The sequence below is a fragment of the Bos grunniens genome, chromosome 1 (genome assembly GCF_055505025.1).
Source record: "Bos grunniens cultivar Pamir isolate PY7600 chromosome 1, Bosgru_T2T1.0, whole genome shotgun sequence".
Classification (NCBI taxonomy): domain Eukaryota; kingdom Metazoa; phylum Chordata; class Mammalia; order Artiodactyla; family Bovidae; genus Bos; species Bos grunniens.
In genome coordinates, this window is record NC_141165.1 from 78,436,675 (window position 1) to 78,458,103 (window position 21,429).

General features: G+C 39.7%; 1 protein-coding gene across 40 annotated transcripts in view; it reads left to right on the top strand.

Annotated features, from left to right (window-relative positions):
• The window catches only part of LPP (LIM domain containing preferred translocation partner in lipoma), a 760,918-nt gene that overhangs the window by 309,980 nt on the left and 429,509 nt on the right, over positions 1–21,429 (top strand). For all 40 annotated transcript variants that reach the window (XM_086398886.1, XM_086398829.1, XM_086398964.1 and 37 more), the window contains one exon: positions 4,250–4,362. In XM_086398886.1, coding sequence (XP_086255012.1) covers positions 4,250–4,362 — 113 coding nt within the window. The remainder of the gene's footprint in view (positions 1–4,249; positions 4,363–21,429) is intronic.

Consider the following 21,429-nt stretch of genomic DNA (forward strand, 5'->3'; position numbering starts at 1 on the left):
CCCAAAGAGTTTCTTTCTCAGTCCTGACTACATATTAGAATTATCTGGGTTTTAAAGGAATATGGGTATCTGACCCCTCCTTTCCATTTCCATTGCCCTTCCCCGAGATCCTGAGTGCATTGGTATGAGACAGAGTTTGGGCATCAGCATTTTAAGGTAAGACTCCTAGTTGATTCTAGTATCTAGCCAAATATAGAACTATTGGATGGGGTTAATAAAGGTTTTTGAGACATATAATTATAATAAGGATCAGATCAGATCAGTCGCTCAGTCATGTCCGACTCTTTGTGACCCCGTGAATCGCAGCACGCCAGGCCTCCCTGTCCATCACCAACTCCCAGAGTTCACTCAGACTCACGTCCATTGAGTCGGTGATGCCATCCAGCCATTTCATCCTCTGTCATCCCCTTCTCCTCTTGCCCTCAATCCCTCCCAGCATCAGAGTCTTTTCCAATGAGTCAACTCTTCACATGAGGTGGCCAAAGTACTGGAGTTTCAGCTTTAGCATCATTCCTTCCAAAGAACACCCAGGGCTGATCTCCTTCAGAATGGACTGGTTGGATCTCCTTGCAGTCCAAGGGACTCTCAAGAGTCTTCTCCAACACCACAGTTCAAAAGCATCAATTCTTCGGTGCTCAGCCTTCTTCACAGTCCAACTCTCACATCCATACATGACCACAGGAAAAACCATAGCCTTGACTAGACGAACCTTTGTTGGCAAAGTAATGTCTCTGCTTTTGAATATGCTATCTAGGTCATAACTTTTCTTCCAAGGAGTAAGCGTCTTTTAATTTCATGGCTGCAGTCACCATCTGCAGTGATTTTAATAAGGATATAGACAAATTATATCTCCAGATGTGTACACTCAGGCGGTTAAGAGAAGTACAGATGCTTCTATAAGACATGCCATTGAACTCAATTCTGTAGGGTCTAAGTAGAGATAATTTGACACTTTGTTTAATGCAGTTGTTCTCCAAGTGTGGTCCCAGGACTAGTAGCGCTAACATCACTTGGGGATTTATTAAGAATGCAAATTATCAGACCCTGACCCAGATCTACTGAGTCAGAATTTCCAGGGGTGGAACCCAGCAATCTGTGTTTTAACCAGACCTTCCAGAGATACTAGTGAGCTCTAAAGTCTCAAAGTTATCAAACTAGATAGTTGTTTTGGAAATAAGAGGCAGCTTAGGAAAATCTTAGCACAGTGCCTGGTGTGTGGTGAGAGCCCCCAAATCAGAGTACCCTAAAGACAGTGTGTTTGGCATCTTGGTTGCCTGAATATGGTGGTAGATAGACTTGACAGCTGTTAGCTACTCTTCCAACTTTAAGACTGTTACTTTTTAGAAAATGACTTCATTGAAGTGTAGTTGGTTTACAACGTGTTCGTTTCTGCAGTATAGCACAGTGATTCAGTTACACACATACATGCCTTCTTTTTCATATTCTTTTCCATTGTGGCTTATCACAGGATATTGAATATAGTTCCCTGTGCTCTACAGTAGGACCTTGATTACTATCCATATATAATAGTTTGCATCTGCCAGTCCTAAACTCCCAACCCCTTTCTCCCATCTCCCCCTCCCTCTTGGCAACCGCAAATCTGTTTTCTATGTAAGAGTATTATTTATAAGACAGATGGAGCTCAAGTGAACAATCTCAAAGGCGTATCCAGACAACCAGTCCATGTCACCCTCCTTCCACTGTGAGATATAGATTTTTCTTTTTCTAAAGACCTGAGTTGTGATGCTTTAGTACTATCCAACAGTGACTCACTGAGTGCTAGGGACTATCATCTATCACTGAGTGTTGAACAGCTGAAATGCAAGGAAAAGCTGTTTATCCATTGAGGAGAGACAGTTCCCCAACATTCAAAAAGGTCATTTTTATAAGGAAAAGGACATATAAATAATTTTTTTTTTTTAGAAAATGAAAGTTTTATTTTTTTAATATAATTTCTTGCAAAAAATATTTCAAAAGATTCTATACCATTCACCCATAGTGGTGTTGGATTTCCTAGTATCCTAAAGCCTGGATAGTATATAGATCTCCAAATTTGATGTTTCTTATTGCAGTTTCTCCCAATCCGTCCCACACACACTTTAAGATTAGTCTTTAGTAAATCACATTCTTAGAAGTGTTTCCTTCTCAGAAATCCTTAATGGATCCTTACTGCATGCATGATAAAATTCAAACTCTTAGTCAGATGTGGAACACACTTAAAAGCTTATTTTCGTACTGCTCCAATTTTTATGACTTACTGGTGGCTCAGAGATTAAGGCATCTGCCTGCAATGTGGGAGACCTGGGTTCGATCCCTGGGTCAGGAAGATCCCCTGGAGAAGGAAATGGCAACCCACTCCAGTATTCTTGCCTAGAGAATCCCATGGACGGAAGAGCCTGGTGGGCTACAGCCACGGGGTCGCAAAGAATTGCACACGACTCAGCGACTTCACTTTGACTTTCTGTTATTTACAGACTTCCCTGGTGGCTTAGCTGATAAAGAATCCACCTGCAATGCAGGAGACCCCGGTTCAATTCCTAGGTCTGGAAGATCCATTGGAGAAGGGATAAGCTACCCACTCGAATATTCTTGAACTTCCCTGGTGGCTCAGATGTTAAAAGAATCTGCCTACAATGCAGGAGACCTGGATTTGATCCCTGGGTTGGGAAAATCCCCTGGAGGACAGCATAGCAATCCACTCCAGTATTTTTCCCTGGAGAACCCCCATGGACAGAGGAGCTTGATGGGTTACAGTCCATGGGGTAGCAAAGAGTTGGACGCAACTGAGCGACTAAGTGCAACACAGCACAATGTTATCTACATTCCTATCTTTATGCTATATTACCATTTGCTCTTTATTTTCTAGGCCCTAATTTTTTCTAACCTTTATACTTTTATTTTCCTTTCTTTCTGCCTAGCATGAACTTTTGCTGTACATCATAATGTTCATTGACAATAGTGTGCCATGTGGCATGTGAGATCTTAGTTCTAGGACCAGGACTTGTACTTGCGCCTCCTGCATTGGAAGTGCAGAGTCTTAGTCACTGGACTGCCAGGGAAGTCCCTTTTGTGTGTGCATGTGTGTGTGAGCCTCAGTTGTGACTGACTCTTTTGTGTTCCCATGGATTATAGCCTGCCAGACTCCTCTGTCCATGGGATTTTCCAGGCAAGAATACTGGAGTGGGTTGCCATTTCCTGCTCCAGGGGATATTTCCAACCCAGGGATTGAACCCATGTCTCCTTCATCGCCTGCATTGGCAAGTGGATTCTTTACTACTGAGCCATCTGGCCAGTATAGCTTCCTTGTTCCTCCAACTGCACTTTCCTTTATCTTAAATTCCAGAAGAGTTTGCCTGTAGATTCTTAATAAATTGCATGTTGTATTATCTTACCTATTTATACATTTTTTTCCTCCTCTAATTGACTGAAAATGTATTGAGAACAAACAAGACATCTCATGCACTTCAGTATTCCACCACCCCAAGCACCTTGCCTGTCCTGGCTGAATGTACTTGATCCTTCTGCTCTAGCTTTATATCACTTCTATGTGTTATATCTGGTCATCATTCTTCTGACAGTTAAGGCTGCTGATTAAACTGAGAAGTAAGATAGGGAATAATTGCTATGTAGGACAAAAAATTATGTGTCAAAGCCAATTACAAAGCAGTCAGATACCAGCTAATACAAATCTTCCTCTAATTATGGTGGAATTACATCCTGAAAAGCCCACTGTAAATTGGAAATATTGTTAAGTGGAACATGCATTTAATGTACCTAACCTACCAAACAAACATCATAGCTTAGCGTCACCTACTTTCAGCATGCCCAGAACACTTACATTTAGCCTATGATTGGACAAAATCATTTAACACAAAGCCTATTTCATAATAAAACGTTGAGTATGTTAGGTCATTTACTGGACACTGTACTGAAAGTGAAAAGCACAATGGTTATGAGGGTACAGAATGACTGTAAGGGTATTGGTTGTTCACCCTGGCCATCACCTGGCTGACTGGGAGCTGTTTGCTGCCCTGCCTAGCATCCCAACAGTACTGTACTGCATATGCCTAGCCCCAAATAGACCAAAATTCAAAGTACATTTTCTATTGAATGCCTGTTGCTTTTGCACCATGGCAAAGTCAAGTACTTACAGGTGGACCCATCATAAGTTGCGGACTGTTTGTGTTTTGTAAAAAGAGTTCTGTAAAATTGCACCCATGTTAACTTCATGTGTATTTCTTTTCTGTAGGTGATTTTCTTCCACCCCCACCTCCACCTCTCGATGATTCCAGTGCTCTTCCATCAGGCTCCGGAAACTTCCCTCCTCCCCCGCCCCTTGATGACAATGCTTTCAGGGGACAGGTAAGATCTGTGGTTGAAGTCATGTTTGTAAATAATGCTAGGAATCGTGAATTCTGAGGTTGTTTCTGTGGCAAATAAATACTTATCCAGAGCCTACAAAGAGCTTGATATCTCACAAAGCTCTAAGGCACGTTAATGCCAACTGCCCAGCTCGAGCTTCTCAGAGTTCTCCTGGCTTGTAAACTGAAGCCCTGGAAATCCTTTTACCTACTAATTTTATTTAGAAACTGAAAGCCATTCTTTAGGAACGCCATCTGAGAATTTCACTTTTTCTTGTTATCCTGCGGACATACAACCATGCTTTTTTATTGCCTTTGTTCTGTATCCACTGACATTTGCTTTCTAAATGAGTAAGACTGGTATTTTAAGGTTCTGTTGGTCACTGTGGGTACTAATTGGTCAGCAACATCTTTCTAGCAAAAGCAACAGGAACAGTTCTTAGAGTTTTCTCTTCTGAATGAGGTCAGGAATGCATATAGTGAGAATTGACTGTTTGGAAGTATTATGCTCTAGCACTGCACAGTGACCCAGATTTGGAGTCAGAAGCAACAATAAAAGTTCTCAGCCTGTGATCACATAGGGCTACTGGTGACCAACTGCTACTGTTTAAGCAGTTAAACACCAGTTATCTCAGGAAGGAAAACTAAATAATAATGTCATATAGTATTTATGTCATATTTTTAGGGATGGTGATGTTACTACAGATGTATAAAAGAAAAAACTCCTTATTTTTTTAGAGAAATGTTAGCAAGATTGGTGAGTGATATGGAATAGTGTCTGGCATTTGCTTTAAAATCAAAAGACTCTAAAAATATATGTATTTGTATACTGTATATGTATATGGCTAGCTATATTCACTACAATACTATTGGGATGCTAGATATATTTATATGTATACTGATGTACTTGCTGTACAACTGAAACTAACACAACAGTGTAGATCAACTGTACTCCAAAAAAAGGACAAATCATAAGAATAGGGAGCTACTGAGTTCAAATACAGGTGAGGAAATATTATTATGAATTGACAATTGTTGGGTGCAGCAGCTAAGTCGCTTCAGTCGTGTCCGACTCTGTGCGACCCCATAGACGGCAGCCCACCAGGCTCCTCCGTCCCTGGGATTCTCCAGGCAAGAACACTGGAGTGGGTTGCCATTGCCTTCTCCAATGCATTAAAGTGAAAAGTGAAAGTGAAGTTTGTTGGGTGCAGGGAGATTTAATTCATTATTTGTTCTGTCTTTGTATGTTTAAGGTTTCTCATAATAAATTGTAAAGAGGAAAAGCCATAGAAAGTCACTGCTTAACTAGTTCAGTTCGTTATATGACTTTCTCCTAAATCTCATTCTGGGGGAGACAAAGGTAGACGTGATTCATTCATTCAACAAAAATTTCTGGGTGCTGTGTACATACCTTTATAATACTAGGGATTCTATAGCAAAAAAAAGACAGGGTTCTACTCTTATGAAATTTACACGTTACTAAGAGCTATTCTTTGCATACTGTTTTACTTATACAATTAAACACTTTAACACTTTAGTTTATATTCTCTCTTGAATAATTATGAAACTGTTGTGTAAGCATTTAAAGTCTTGAGTTCTGAAGTTTGCTTGACTTTGTGACAGAAGACTTATATTTGATACTATTTGGGCAGCTTATTCTTGTCCCATGATCTTGAGTGGGTCACCCAAAGGCCCTTTTCCTCTTAATTAAAAATAAGATAACTATATATCTGTCTCTAATAATTGAATGAAATATAGATGGATTAGAAAGTACTAAATTATAATGATTGTACAGATGTTATAATGATCACAATATAAAAATAACAAAGGCAGGAATAATACAAGGTTTGTCAAAGGGTTTCTTTAAGAAAAATTTGAACATGGGGCTTTCATAAATTACAAAAGCCTTTTTCTATATGAATCTCGTCCTGCTAACTATATCCAAGCTGTGACTTTGTTTTTGAAAAAGAAAGAAATAAACAAAGAGCCTGTTGCCATGTTGGCTTATATTCTGTGTAAGACAGAAGGAAGAAGGATAAAAAATAAAACAGAGTTTGTCAAGTGGAAAAGGGCAGATCTGGTGAGAGAGGCATGTTGTTCCTGAATATATGGAAGATTATCGGCAAGCTCAAAAGAAGGCAGGCATGTCCTTTCCTTGTGTGGTGGTGTGTGATGTGATAAGAGGTTTGGCCCCACTCTGGCCATATTTGCCCCAACTTCATACTTGAGCTACAGTGGAGCTTAGAGTAATGTAATCACCACAGAAAATTTTGTACTTTTTTCTCTCGGCCAATGGTGAAAACTCCTGTTGCCAAGTCGAAATTATAGCTGGTAAATGTGTGTTTTTGTGTAGAAGTCTGTTTATGTTTCCAGCCAGATTTTCAGGTCAGAGCCAAAAGTATCTCTACTAAATGTGACTATAAGAATTATAAAATTTTCAGAGCTGAAAGGGACCTAAGAGATCCATTGGGTCCAACCCTGGCGCCAGGCATCTGGTTACAGCCTTTTCAAGTACTTGGTGAATAAATTACTTCCCTCTCTTTGCAAACGGGGAAACTGAGATCCAAGAAGATGTGGTTCCTGTAGTTTCTGGCAGATCTCTTTTGAGAAATCTTGTCTCCTGATCCGCCCTTCCGCTGATGGAGCACGTGATTTTGCTTTGGGCCTCTCAAGGATCTGAGGTTAAGAAGAATGGGTAACATGCTTTTGTTTGGAAAGACGAGGTGCTATTGGCATTTTTCTTCTCCCCAGATTTCTGATACAAGGCTGTAATTTTTTTTTCCCCTTTGCAAAAGGTGAATATTTAGTGTCAAGAATTCTTGCTTTAAGAGTTCTCATTTTATGGGAAAAGATGAATCTTGGAAAGTCAGTGAGAGATTTTCTTTTTTATGTGAGAATCAGTTGGAGCTCAGTGCCTTTAAGGCTTGGGTGACCATTTGGCAGTCACTTCCTTCCTTTGTTTGTTTTTCATTCATCCATGATAAATGGAATACCTTCTATATGTCAGACATATACACAAGGGCGTAGGGCTTGGCATCATTGGTCTAATGCCCTGAGTCTCACCCTTGGGACTGTTAGCTGTGTTTGGTTTGATGCCACAGTTGATAATTACTTCCTATTTTAGCTATCCAATGGGCAGGTGTAGAGTGTTGTTTAGAGTAGTTTTAAAAAGAGAATATGTGATAGAATTTCAGACTTGCAAGGGGATTAGAGATTATAACTTGAGTGCCTTTCTGTTGTTTGAATCTCCTAATTTTTTTTTCCCCCAATGGGTAACTGTTACAGCTGAGGCAATTTTGATGGCTAAGGGATGAATGAGTTACAACCTCTGATTCAAACTTGGGAGATGCATTTATGCACAACTTCTAAATTAAGATGTTTCATGGTAAATTATTACTTAGTCATTATGCTTTGATCAGAAGCACAATCTAAGTCTTATGTTGTGGTACAGGGTGGGGGAAATAAATTAACTATGACTAGAGACATGCAGGAAGGATTCTTGGAAACAATTTCAATTTAACTGAACTTTGATGGTTAATTACCATCTTAATTTTCAGATGGTGGAATAGATTTTTAGGTACTAAAGTAACAAGAAAAGAATTCAGAGTATTTTGAAGAATGTTCTGAAATCATTGCAGGTGTTTGTTATTATTTTAAATATAAGGTTGACATCACCAGGTCTGTTGCTGGATGCCAAGTGGTGCGTTTAGCATACCATCAGACAAAACGTATTGCCCTTGTGGGAGACTTCCTTTAGCTCCTCAGGGACTTACCTGCTGATACCTGATGGCTTTGAGTTCAGGTACCTGACATTTCTGGGGCTTGCCAGCTGGTATAATTGTAAAGAATCCACCTGCCAATGCAAGAGACACAAGAGATGTGGGCTTGATCCTTGGGTCTAGAATATCCCCTAGAGGAGGAAATGGCAACCCACTCCAGTATTCTTGCCTGGAAAATTCCATGGACAGATGAGTGTGGCAGGCTATAGTCCATCGGGTTGCAAAGAGGACATGACTAAGCACACACGCATACCTGATATTTAACTTCCTCTTTTTATGACATCTTTACTTGGCTTTTCTTCATGACAGCTGACACCTCCTTGCCCTGTCTCTCTCTGTGACCTAGACTGTGGCTTGCTTTTATGTGCCTGTTATCTGGGGGTTTTACCCTTCCAGTTCCCATCGCCTTTTCCATTCATTCAGGCAAGATGGCTACCTTTGCTAGGGTAACTCCAGCCCCTCCAGCTCAGAAAACAGTTTTGTCCATTGCTTGTTACTCCAAGTATTGAAAGGGTCTTCTGTTACTGAACTGAAATTTCTTCCTTTATGATTTCCTCACTCCAATTTTCTTCCTACCTTCTTAGAAAATGATGCGCATTCAAAGGAACTGTCAGACCAGGAGAGAAATAAGTGGTGTCTCTCTCAAGAGGGTGATCCATAAAACTCCTGAAAGAGGTCACTTTTCTGAGGAGAGAGTGAAAACATTGTCATGTGAGCTGTTCACTGAACTTGTGGGAAATGCCCAGAGTTTGTTGAAAAGAGAAGGAAGAAGAGAAACTTCTTTTATTTTTAAATAATTTTATTTTTTAAAAAAATTTATTTTATTGACGTATTGTTGATCTATAATGTTGTGTTAATTTCTTCTGTACAGCAAAATGATTCAGTTATTTATATATGTGTGTGTATATATAGACTTTTTTTTTCATATTATTTTCCATTATGGGTTATCAAAGAATATTGAATATAGTTCCCTGTGCTATACAGTAATACTTTATTTATCCATTCTATATATAATTGTTTGCATCTGCTAATCACAAACTCTGAATACCTCCTTCCCCACCCTCCTCCCACCTTCCTTGGTAATCCTAGGTCTGTATTCTTCGTCTATAAATCCGTTTCTGAAGAAATTTCTGAAATGCTTTATGGTCTTATCTTAAAGTCAGTGTCCAAAAGTTTGTAAGCCAACTCATTCCGACTCTTGTGAAAATAATTTCAAACCTCATAATGTATAGGGTAAGCAGTGGATTGTAGTCATTTATCCACTTACCAATTTTATATATTTCATTTATCATAAACTGGCACTGAGGGCTTTCCAGGTGGCATAGTGATAAGGAATCCATCTGCCAATTCAGGAGACTTGAGTTCGATCCTTGGATCGGAAAGATCTCCTGGAGGAGCATATGGCAACCTGCTCTAGTATTCTTGGCTGAGGAAATTCCATGAACAGGGCAACCTGGTGGGCTACAGTCCATGGGACTGCAAAGAGTTGAGCATGACTAAGCACGCACGCACGCACACACACACACACACACACACACACACACAAACTGGGTGTCTTGTGACCCTTAGACAAGTACTATCATGATCATAAGTATGGAATGACAGGATTTTACTTGTTGACATAGAGAACTCAGGCCCCCAGCTGGGGGCATGTTCATTCATGTGTTCACAGAAATAGGCAGCAGGCCTTACTTGCTTTATATGATTTGGACATACCTTACCACAGAGGGCATCCCTTCTGCTGGTTGGAAGTTGGGTGAGGAAGGAAGAGTCTGGGTGTAAAAGGAGATCCCACCTATAAAAACTAAGAGTAGAGATGCAGAATTGCCAGAGCAAAACCAAAATGGTCAGCAAAAGCTTTAATCCACTCTGAGGTGCTTATCCTTCCTGTGTAGTGAGGATATAAGATATCTTGATCCATGGAAAGATACCAGAGGAGTGACTAAGATGCTTATTTATTCCTGGCCCTTTGTCTTGTTCCTTTGGGCCTTGGATTAGCTAGGGGCCCTAGTTGATTTGTGGGATTGTTGGTGACCCTGGCAACAGCAGCAGCAGCAGCAGCTTGATTTGGGAGTGCCCCCTTCTTTTAAGGTCCACACATGTAGGTCAGTGGGTGTTTAGCAGGGCTGGTGGGTTCTTGAGGTATGCTTCAGGCTCAGATCGGTGTGACTTTCTAGAAGCGAATGTCAGAGGTTTTTCTGTTTTCCTTTCGCTCTGAATCATCCTCTGATTGGGTATTCAGATGAGAAAACAGAGATATTTTTGGTGTCTAGACTTATAAAAACTTCTTTGAAAGTAGCAGATGAGAGTCGATGGGGAGTATTCCAGTATTTCACTCGAGTAATTTGACCCTTTTCATGGAATGCCATAGTTTCTCTTTGTTGTTTTTTTGAAGACTCTATTTAAAAAGGTAAATGCTTTCCCTGGGATCAATAGTGGAGTATGTGTACACACACACTCATTTACCCCTAGCAACCCCATTTCCACTGATGCTGCTCCCTTGAAATAATCTAGGACACATGCGTGCATTCAGCAGTGAGAGCTTGGCTGATCAATGGACAAGAAAAATTTTACGGGGAAACTGGTTGCGGTCAGTTCTGTTGTGTATTGAGATAACCAATGAGGTTAGATTTACTTTAGCTCCTCAGTGCCTTTATAGAGAGTCATTTACAATGTTTGCATATTTCAGAAAATTTCCTTTGCCCAAATTAAGTGAAACTTCAGTTGGTTCTTTCTGACTCAGTAGAGATTTTTAACCCATTTTGTCTTTCCCATCAAGAATCTTAGTGATTCCTTCAAAGCTGAAATATATTTGTTTTTTCTACGTCTAAAAAGTAGAACATATTTTTTCTTCTAGTAATGTAAATAAATCAAATAACATTAACATGGATTAAATGTTTTCAAACATGTTTCTCTATCAAGGAAAAATTATGATATGCATATGTGCCCCACCCCCAACATAGGGGCTGTAAGAAGTTTGAGCACTGTCTCATTTAAATTATTATTAGGTGTTTGGAGAATGTGTTGCAAATTTTAAACTTTATAACACCTCTTTTAAGAGAATCATTTCTCACATTAAATTGTACCACTGCATTATTAGTAGACTATTGCTTTTGTTCGGAGAAGGCAATGGCACCCCACTCCAGTACTCTTGCCTGGAAAATCCCATGGACGGAGGAGCCTGGTAGGCTGCAGTCCATGGGGTCACTAGAGTCGGACACGACTGAGCGACTTCACTTTCACTTTTCACTTTCATGCATTGGAGAAGGAAATGGCAACCCACTCCAGTGTTCTTGCCTGGAGAATCCCAGGGACGGGGGAGCCTGGTGGGCTGCCATCTATGGGGTCGCACAGAGCTGGACACGACTGAAGCGACTTAGCAGCAGCAGCAGCATTACTTTTGTTATTTGCATTGCTTCTTTTTTCCTTTTTTTTTCTTGAATTCATCATCCTTTTTCTTTTTTAATTTCTTCTAGTACTTTATCATTTTTTTTTTTTGAAAAGCTGCATGGGTGATAAATTTTCTGAAGCCTTTTTTCTTTCAGTTTCATAGTTAAGTAAATGTTTGGCTTCAAGTAGAATTCTAGGCTCCAAGTTCCTTTACCTCAATGTTCAACAAAGATTTCTATATTATTGCTTTGTGTCATTTAGTCTTTATTGTTGCAGATGAGAAATCTGATGTAAGTCTGTTTCTTTTTCCAATTTAGTAGCTTTTATTGTTTGATCTGTAAGTTGCATTTTGTGGCATTCAACAATTTTACTTCAATATTTCTAGGTACAGCTTCCCTTACCCTCACCCTAGTATTTCTACTTAGTATTCATTGAATCTGATATGAGGAGTCAAATTCTTATTTAGCTAAGGGAGATTTTCTTGTGACATTGGGAAAGTGAGTTTTAATTTTTTCATTTGCCTTTTTCTTCCTTATGGAACTCCTATTTTATAGTTTTGGATTTTTTTCTGTTCTTCATATCAGTATTCTTTTTCAATAGTTCTACCATATGGAAGAATTCTTATTGCTTGCATCCTTCCTTTATTTTTAATTTTTGTGGTGATGATGTATTCTCAAATTATAAATGCTACTTGCACCTGAATTTAGGGAGAAAATGTGCTTGGGAGTGGCTCTGAATCTCCTGTTCTGGTAGACCTATCTAGCTTCCACTCAAACTTTATCTTTTATCTAGACTGGAAGCATATAGTCCTTTAAATGTCAGGGCAGCCATAGGGTTTGTGCACCAGTTGTCACTGTATGTGTAATTAGGGGAGGCAGGACAGGGAATGGGTTTCCTTTAGAGACACATGCCAAGAGAGAACAGCAAGCATCAAGGCTGTTTATTAGTTTCAAAGGTCCACTGGCAGGTAGCAAAGCCCCGATTTTACATGTTGTACATATATATCCAATATGGGCAGCAACAGGCTATGGACAGCCCTTTTGTGGGGTGGTCTCTGCTTGAGTTCTCAGTTTCCTCTCTCACTATTTCCCCATTCATGCCTTTCAATGACTATGTCACCAGAAGTGTCAGGGGTTGTGGCAAAGTACCTTTTATTAGAAAGAATGAACTCATTAAGTGATTTCACTGCTGTTTTGTCTAGCTTTCATCATGTACCCCAAACTTCCTTTCCCAAGAGGTTCCCCCACACCCTCACCCCTTTTTATCATGGCAGTTTGAAGTCAGATCAGATATTGCTACCTTTTGCTATTTGTCTCAAACTCACCCTGCTGCCTTTGAGGATGCCAGGAAAACCCTCCCTGACTGCATCATCTGGACCAAGTAAAGCTTCAGGGAAAACATGGTATGATGGTGAACACTGTGAGGGCTGATCTAGAGTACCTGACTTAACTCCCCGCTCGCTGGCTATGTGACTATGATCATGCTGTTAAACCATTTTTGCCATGGTTTGTTTATCTGTAAAATAGAAATTATTGTTGTGCTTACCTCTTTGGCTTTTTGTGAAGTTACACAGAGAATATCATAGGAGCCTGACATAGCATAGGGCTTAGTAAGTGTTTCCCATTGATGTTGTTACTATTAGACTATTCTGGGCTAACTGGCCTCTGTGCTGAGTTCTGGCATAGTTATTGCTGTCCTTTGGTTTGTACCACACCTCCCTAAGGTTCACTAATGATGCCATCACTTGCTCTTAAGTGTTTGGGGATTTTAAGGCATTTTACTAAATGCTCCCACAAGCTCTTTCTTCAAAACGAATGATTGTGTTAAATAACCTTAGATCTCTTATAACTCTAAAATTCATCCCTTTAGTAAGAAAATATTAGCTCTTTATAACTTCATAGTTGTTTACAAACTGCAAAGTACTTTATATTATTGAATTTGATCTTCACAAGTAAGAATAGCAAACATATAATTTAACAAATACAAAAACATTAAGGCTCAAAGAGTTGAGGCAGCTTGTTTAGGTTTCATGACAAGTGTCATGGAAGCAATGATTTATTTTTAAAAGGATAAAAACAAAAACAAAATGCATTTTGGGAACTCTTAAGCCTCTTGGCTTAGTATCAGTTCTCAGCAAATGAGAGAAGGCAGATCATTTTAAATTCTCAAAAAGCAGCCAAAGTCACCAACAGTATGTGTTCATGGCCAGTGGCCAGGGGCCACCAAGATAGCTTTCACTGTAATTCTTTAGTGGAAATAAGTACATCTTCCATCCTAGCATATTGCCTTACAATCCCCTCACCAATTGTACCATGTACTTGTTATCCATGGATTTGGTAAGGAAGCCCTATTGGGCTCACAAATCCTTTAGTTCCTTTGTAATTTACATAATCCATTCAACATGAGCACAAAACAACTTGATCTGAAAGAAGGGGTAAAAGTGGGAGTGGAGGATGCCAAAACCAAAAGCAAGGGCATTAACTCATATTTTGTTTTTGAAATGCTGATGTTTTAGGGAGACTTTCTGTGCATAGCTGATTTTGAGATTCAAAAGTCAGCTATTTAAAACTAAAAATTTGGTATTGCATGCAATACTTACATGAATCCTTAAGGGGTTAAGTTATAATTGTCATTATTTTTTCATTGACTTCTGTGAGTTTGACCTGTCCAAGGCTCTTACTCTGTAAATTTGATAAATTCCAAAATTGACATTGAATTTTATTTCTAATGAAGGACTTTCATATAATTTATCTAACTTGAACCTTTAAAATAACTTACAAAGGGGAAGGGTAGGGATGATTGTCTGCCTTGTGCCAGGAAAGGGACTGAGGCTCAGAGAATTAAGTCGTATTTCAGGTTTCCAAGGTATTAAGTGTCTTGGGGAGGGCTGTGACCCTACCTTCTTCTGAATCATGCCAGTCCATTTCTTTCTTTTTTGGCGTCACTGCTTTCTTGTTACTCTGCCTTTATATTGTTTTTCAATGAAGGACACAGAACACAAATTGTCATGTTCCTCTTAGAACATTAATTGTTAACCTGTGTTCTTTTGAGTTCATTTGTAGAATCTTCTCTTGCAGTATTGTCTTCAACCTTTTTAAAACTGTATCTTTACAGATTGAAGATCATACTTTGACATTAAAATATAGGAAAGCTGCTTGTAGACCTTTAAAATGGAATACTTTCCAAGTTTTTTGATTGTTCTTATATTTATTTTGCCAATAAGCTTCAGGAAAGATGTCAATTTGTATTACTGTAGAAAAAAGTAAAATTGGCAGTACCTGGTATAAACAATGTTTCTGTGGTAGTTTTTTAAAAAAATAAGTGGTGAGGGTGACACAAGAAAGAGAGGTTTCACTTTGTAAGAAATCTAAGGACTTCCCAGGTGGCCATTGGTAAAGAATCTGCCTGCTAATGCAGGAGACATGGTTTGATCCCTGGGTCAGGAAGATCGCCTGGAGAAGGAAATGGCAACCCACTCCAGTATTCTGGCCTGGGAAATCCCATGGATAGAAGAGCCTGGTGGGCTACAGTCCATGGGGTCTGAATGAGTTGGACATGACTCAGTGACTTAACAACAACAGTAACTTTACTGGAGATAAAGGATTTGGTTTATAAGACCCCACCCCCAGCATCATCTGCCAAAAATAATATAAAATATATATTTTAAATATTTTAAAGAGACAGCACAAGAGCTCAAACACCACCTCCTTTCTCAATAGTTGTTTGATTCCCTGTAGTGCTTAAGGGAATCTGTGCCTATCTTAAGACTACCTACTGTTTTGACCTGTAGATAGCAGATCCAGATGATGTATGATTTGGGATTTGGGGCAGATCATCTCTAAGAGCCAAATCTCAATTTTTTTCATTCACAGTACTAGTAATCATAATTCTCTGTCTCTCATATTCTTTTTTTTTTTTTTGAAAGTCAGATGAAAACAACTCATTTGATAACACTTTCTAAATCAGTAAGTAATTAAAAATATCTATTTTTCCTAACATTATTTTAACATCCTTGAGCTTTAACTCAGTTAGAAATTATACATCTAGAGCGATGGCTAGTAGAATGTCCTTCAGTGATATATTTGATGTATAACATATATTGAAAAGAGAATAGCACACTGTCCCCTGAACAGAGATGTAAGGATCTAAGCCATAGTTCACTGCACCGAAATGTGCGCTGAGAAGGTTTGTGTCAGAACAGAATAGGGGACCTGACTGGCTTGGACTCAGATATTCTACTGAGAGATGATCAAGCAATTAAATAAAAGATACAGCAACTGGAAGAGTATTTCACTCTTCATTCAGGGAACACACATTCAGGGAACTTTGTAATTTTTATTATCAAGTCATCATGTTCATTGAAATGTGCCTGTTGGGTTGTTTTCATTTCCCTTTAGCTCACTGAAAGCCATACAGTGTCACGTTAGTATTTCTTTTCTGTTACTCTGGTGGGAATAGAAAGTTTAGGGACATGGCAACTACTGCAGAGAAGTATTTCCACACTTACAGGTTTAACAAATGAGGCTCTCTCCCCTCCCCTCTGCCATGTGTCTCTACAGTCCTACCATGAACGTAAGTCATGTCAACTCTATTGCAATGGCTCTCATATTCATCTGCCACCCTCTACCCACCCCCCTCCAAATTCCCTAATGATTATTAATTTGCTGAGAAGTTCTTTGTACTTCTACTAGGCAAGGAACACTCTGGAAGATTTGAATCTCCTTGCTTCTTCCTTCCATTTTCATTAAAAAGACTCTCCTTGGCTCCTCTGCTAGATCTGCAACCACCCCTTTTCTCCCGTAGAGCACCCTTTTTCTTTCTCTCTGCCCCACAGTGTTCAGGTGCCCACCCAGCGCTCTCCCTTTTGACTTGTCTTCAGTCACGCCTCTCACAGAGTCAATGTTGAGGGACTCGCACTGGTTGTGACTCTTGGTGCTATGTCTTTCTTTGACAACTGTTGTGCCATTTATCCATAGAAAATCTTTCCAAAGGGAACACTTGCACATTCAATGGGTCCAAAAATTCCACTTATGTCTTCTCCCAAAACCTCCATTTTGATGGAAGTGCCACCATATTTTATTTCCAAACTCTAAACATTGTGGTCATTGCTGAAATTTCTTGCTTTTTAAACATATTTGTGTATGGCAAAACCAATACAATATTGTAAAGTAAAAAAAAATTTTTTAATGAAAAAAAAAAACATTTTCTTTGGAAAAAAATAAAAAATAAACATATTTGTCACCAATAGCTGATATATATATATATATGTGTATATATATATATATATATATATGGTTCAAAATGACTCTCAGATTTGCTCTAGTCTCTTTATTTTCCTTGTCCTAGCTCATCCTTCTCCATATCACAATGGACTCATTGCTTTGTGTTTCTTTTCCCTTCTAGCTACATTTCCCTAACAGATTAGCCTTTGAAAAATGTTATTTTCTTTTATGGCTTTTTTTTTTTTTCTTTTGACTGCCCCATGAAATTTCCTCTCTTGGTTGACTTTTGGAGTACTCCAGTTCAATTCAGTCCCTCAGTCATGTCCAGCTCTTTGCGAGCCCATGGACTGCAGCACGCCAGGCCTTCCTGTCCATCACCAACTCCTGGAGTTTACCCAAACTCATGTCCATTGAGTCAGTGATGCCGTCCAACCATCTCATCCTCTGTTGTCCCCTTCTCCTCCCACCTTCAATCTTTCCGAGCATCAGGGTCTTTTCAAACGAGTCAGCTCTTTGCATCAGGTGGCCAAAGTATTGGAGTTTCAGCTTCAACATCAGTCCTTCCAATGAACAGTCAGGACTGATATCCTTTACAATACTCCAAGACCTACTTTATCCTTTAAAGTATACCTTATCTCTGTGCCCTTTCTGTCTTTGCCCTTGTGAGGCTGGTGGCCCCATGCTAATTTTCATTATGTCTTTCTTGCTACCTGAAGCAACCTCATCCCTCAGCTGATCAGACAGTCTCCCTATTTTTTAAAAGCCCAATTCATACCTTCTGATACTGCCAGCTCATCCCAGTCTGTCCCTTCTTTGCATCATGACTCTAGTGACTGGGTGTAGTGTAGTAATGTTAACCTAGGGTTTAATGCCAGGAAGCTCTGGTCTATTGCTTATCAGTTGTGTTATCTGTTACCTTCACATGAAAAATGGGAATAATCACAGATATTTTGAGGACTGACCAGGATAAAGAATATAGAGTCTCTAGTATTATGTGGTTCACAGTAAAGGCTACAATGAATCAGTTAATGGATCAGTTAATTAGGTTTCATTTTCCTGCCAGTGAATATATGGCCTGCTTGTAGACTGATATAACTATATCATGTGTCTCCAAACTCTATATCATAGAGCCAGAATCAAGCTATGACGTGGGAGAGACCTGTAGAAATCAGTTAACATCATAATTTGTAGAGCCTCATCTTTGAAAAGATCAAAATCCATAATCTCTCCTGTGATGAGGAAAGGGGCACCCCGATTTCTTAGATCAATGCCCAAGGTGACACAGTTAAGAGCAGTGGCCTCAACCCCTATGCCAAATGGGGGTTTCTGGACTCACAGATTTGAAAGCTATCTATTATCCTCTTGTTTATTTCCCTTTTAGAAACTGTCTGAAGTCTGGATCTCTGCTCATATCCCCATGTCACTCATAGTCTTTATCTCATTGAGGAACACTTGGTTGATATTTGTGGACTGATTGAATCATTTTTTGACTTGGCAATAAGGATTTTCTGGAAACCTCTATGGAGTATGTATTACACATGGGCTTATCACTGTTTTGATGCTGTTGCAAACACTCAGAGGGTCCAGTAAGTTTGCTTCTGTGCACTGGCTCAGTGTGGTAGGGGAAGGAAATAGGAGAGGAAGTTATATACATCTTGAGCAAATCAAGCTTTTCTATTTTTAGTCCTTGCTACTGTTTGGAAAGTACAGCCCTGTTCATGGTAGTCTGGCTTGTGTTTCCTTTAGTGCCATTTCAAAAAAGGGAAAAAAAAATATGGGAATTTTTTTGTAGTGAAAATAGTTCCTCAGAGTAGTCACATTAGTTCCTTCTTTTTCTCTTGATGAAACCTCAAACCCACTAGGCACAGATTCCTCAACCTCAACTATGCATGTCAAAGGCTCATGAAGAGGAGGAGAGTGGAGTCAGTGGAACCAAGGCAGGCAAACTATGCCTGGTACCTGAGAGCCAGGGCAGAGAAGGCGGGGGAGGGAGGGGGACCCCTTCCATCAGTGGAGTCTTGGTCTGCCACTCTGGAGATAGCTGAACTCTGAACTACATAGATAAAGAGACATCTAGTGTTACAGCCCTTTGCTTAAGCCCTTTGCTTAAGCCTGAGTGTCTCTCTGTCTTTCCCTGTGTGCCTTACAGCCACTCACCAAATTATAGTAAGTGAATTACCTCTTTTTAGTTGTTTTTATGGCAGTTTGGGGATTTTCCTAATCTGAGGCAATACTAGGTACCATTAGGGAATGATAAAGAACTTTATGAAAGAGAATAAAATTACCTTGTCTCTATTAGATGGAGTTCTATAATATAGCAAGCCTTGACTGGTCAGAAGTGGCCATAGGAGGATGACTTGGAGCTGACTGCAAGAGTCTAGCAAAGCAGACCAGAGCCTGAATTGGGATGATGGTCTTGACCATGGTGAAGAGGGGCTAGAGTCCAGAGCTATTTGAGAAGAGAGGAAATGGAAGGGTCCAAGATGTTTGCGGGATCCTGATTTTCTTCAGGAAAGAGATTTGCTTCCTACCCTAATGTTTGCCAAATAGGAAATTCCTTTAAAAATTCAGAACTGTGAGGCAAGTGTAATGTGAATTTTACTAGAGGAAACGTGGATACCACTGAGCAAATACTACCCCTCATTAATGAGAGAGACTACAGTCTCCAGACAGAAACAGCTCTGCTCAGATAAAACTGTGACAGTAGGGTAAGAATAATACACCACTATAATGAATGCTAATTTGTGGATGTTGTTGCAGTATTGTTGTCATTGTTTTTTAATCGAATATGTATTAAGCTTCAACAGGGTGGTATGAATAATGCCAACTTGTAGTTGATTTGAATGCAGAGTTCCAAAGAATAGCAAGGAGAGATAAGAATACCTTTCTCAGTGATCAATGCAAAGAAATAGAGGAAAACAATAGCATGGGAAGGACTAGAGATCGTTTCAAGAAAATTAGAGATACCAAGGGAACATTTCATGCAAAGATGGGCTCAATAAAGGACAGAAATGGTATGGATGGACCTAAGAGAAGCAGAAGATATTAAGAAGAGATGGCAAGAGTACACAGAAGAACCATACAAAAAAGATCTTTACGATCCAGATAATCACGATGGTGTGATTACTCACCGAGAACCAGGCATCCTGGAATGTGAAGTCAAGTGGGCCTTAGGAAGCATCACTAGGAACAAAACTAGTGGAGGTGATGGAATCCCAGTTGAGCTATTTCAAACCCTAAAAGATGATGCTGTGAAAGTGCTGTACTCAATATACCAGCAAGTTTGGAAAACTCAGCAGTGGCCACAGGACTGGAAAAGGTCAGTTTTCATTCCAATCCCTAAAAAAGGCAATGCCAAAGAATGCTCAAACTACCATACAATTGCACTTATCTCACACTCTAGCAATGTAATGCTCAAAATTCTCCAAGCCAGGCTTCAACAATACGTGAACCATGAACTTTGAGATATTCAAGCTAGGTTTAGAAAAGGCAGGGGAACCAGAGATCAAATTGCTAACATCTGTTGGCTCATCAAAAAAACAAGAGTTCCAGAAAAACGTCTACTTCTGCTTTATTGACTATACCAAAGCCTTTGACAATGTGCATCACCAGAAACTGTGGAAAATTCTGAAAGAGGTGGGAATACCAGACCAACTTACCTGCCTCCTGAGAAATCTGTATGCAGGTCAGGAAGCAACAGTTAGAACTGGACATGGAACAACAGACTGGTTCCAAATTGGGAAAGAAGTACATCAAGGCTGTATAATGTCACCCTGCTTATTTAACATATATGCAGAGTACATCATGAGAAACACTGGACTGGAAGAAACACAAGCTGGAATCAAGATTGCCAGGAGAAATATCAATAACCTCAGATATGCAGATGACACCACCCTTATGGCAGAAAGTAAAGAAGAACTAAAGAGCCTTATGATGAAAGTGAAAGAGGAGAGTGAAAAAGTTGGCTTAAAGCTCGACATTCAGAAAACTAAGATCATGGCATCTGGTCCCATCACTTCATGGGTAATAGATGGGGAAACAGTGGAAACAGTGTCAGACTTTATTTTGGGGGGCTCCAAAATCACTGCAGATGGTGGCTGTAGCCATGAAATTGAAAGACACTTGCTCCTTGGAAGAAAGGTTATGACCAACCTAGACAGCATATTAAAAAGCAGAGACATTACTTTGCCAACAAAGGCCCATTTAGTCAAGGCTATGGTTTTTCAAGTGGTCATGTATGGATGTGAGAGTTGGACTTTAAAGAAAATTGAGCACTGAAGAATTGATGCTTTTGAACTGTGGTGTTAGAGAAGACTCTTGAGAGTCCCTTGGACAGCAACGAGATCCATCTAGTCCATCCTAAAGGAAATCAGTCCTGAATGTTCGTTGGAAGGACTGATGATGAAGCTGAAACTCCAATATTTGGCCACTTGATGCGAAGAACTGACTCTTTGAAAAGACTGTGATGCTGGGAAAAATTGAAGGTGGGAGGAGAAGGGGACGACAGAGGATGAGATGGTTGGATGGCATCACAGACTCAATGGACATGAGTTTGAGTAAGCTCCAGGAGTTGGTGATGGACAGGGAGGCCTGGCATGCTGCAGTCCATGGGGTCGCAAAGAGTTGGACTCGACTGAGTGACTAAACTGAACTGTACTGAACAGTTAATTGATTTAT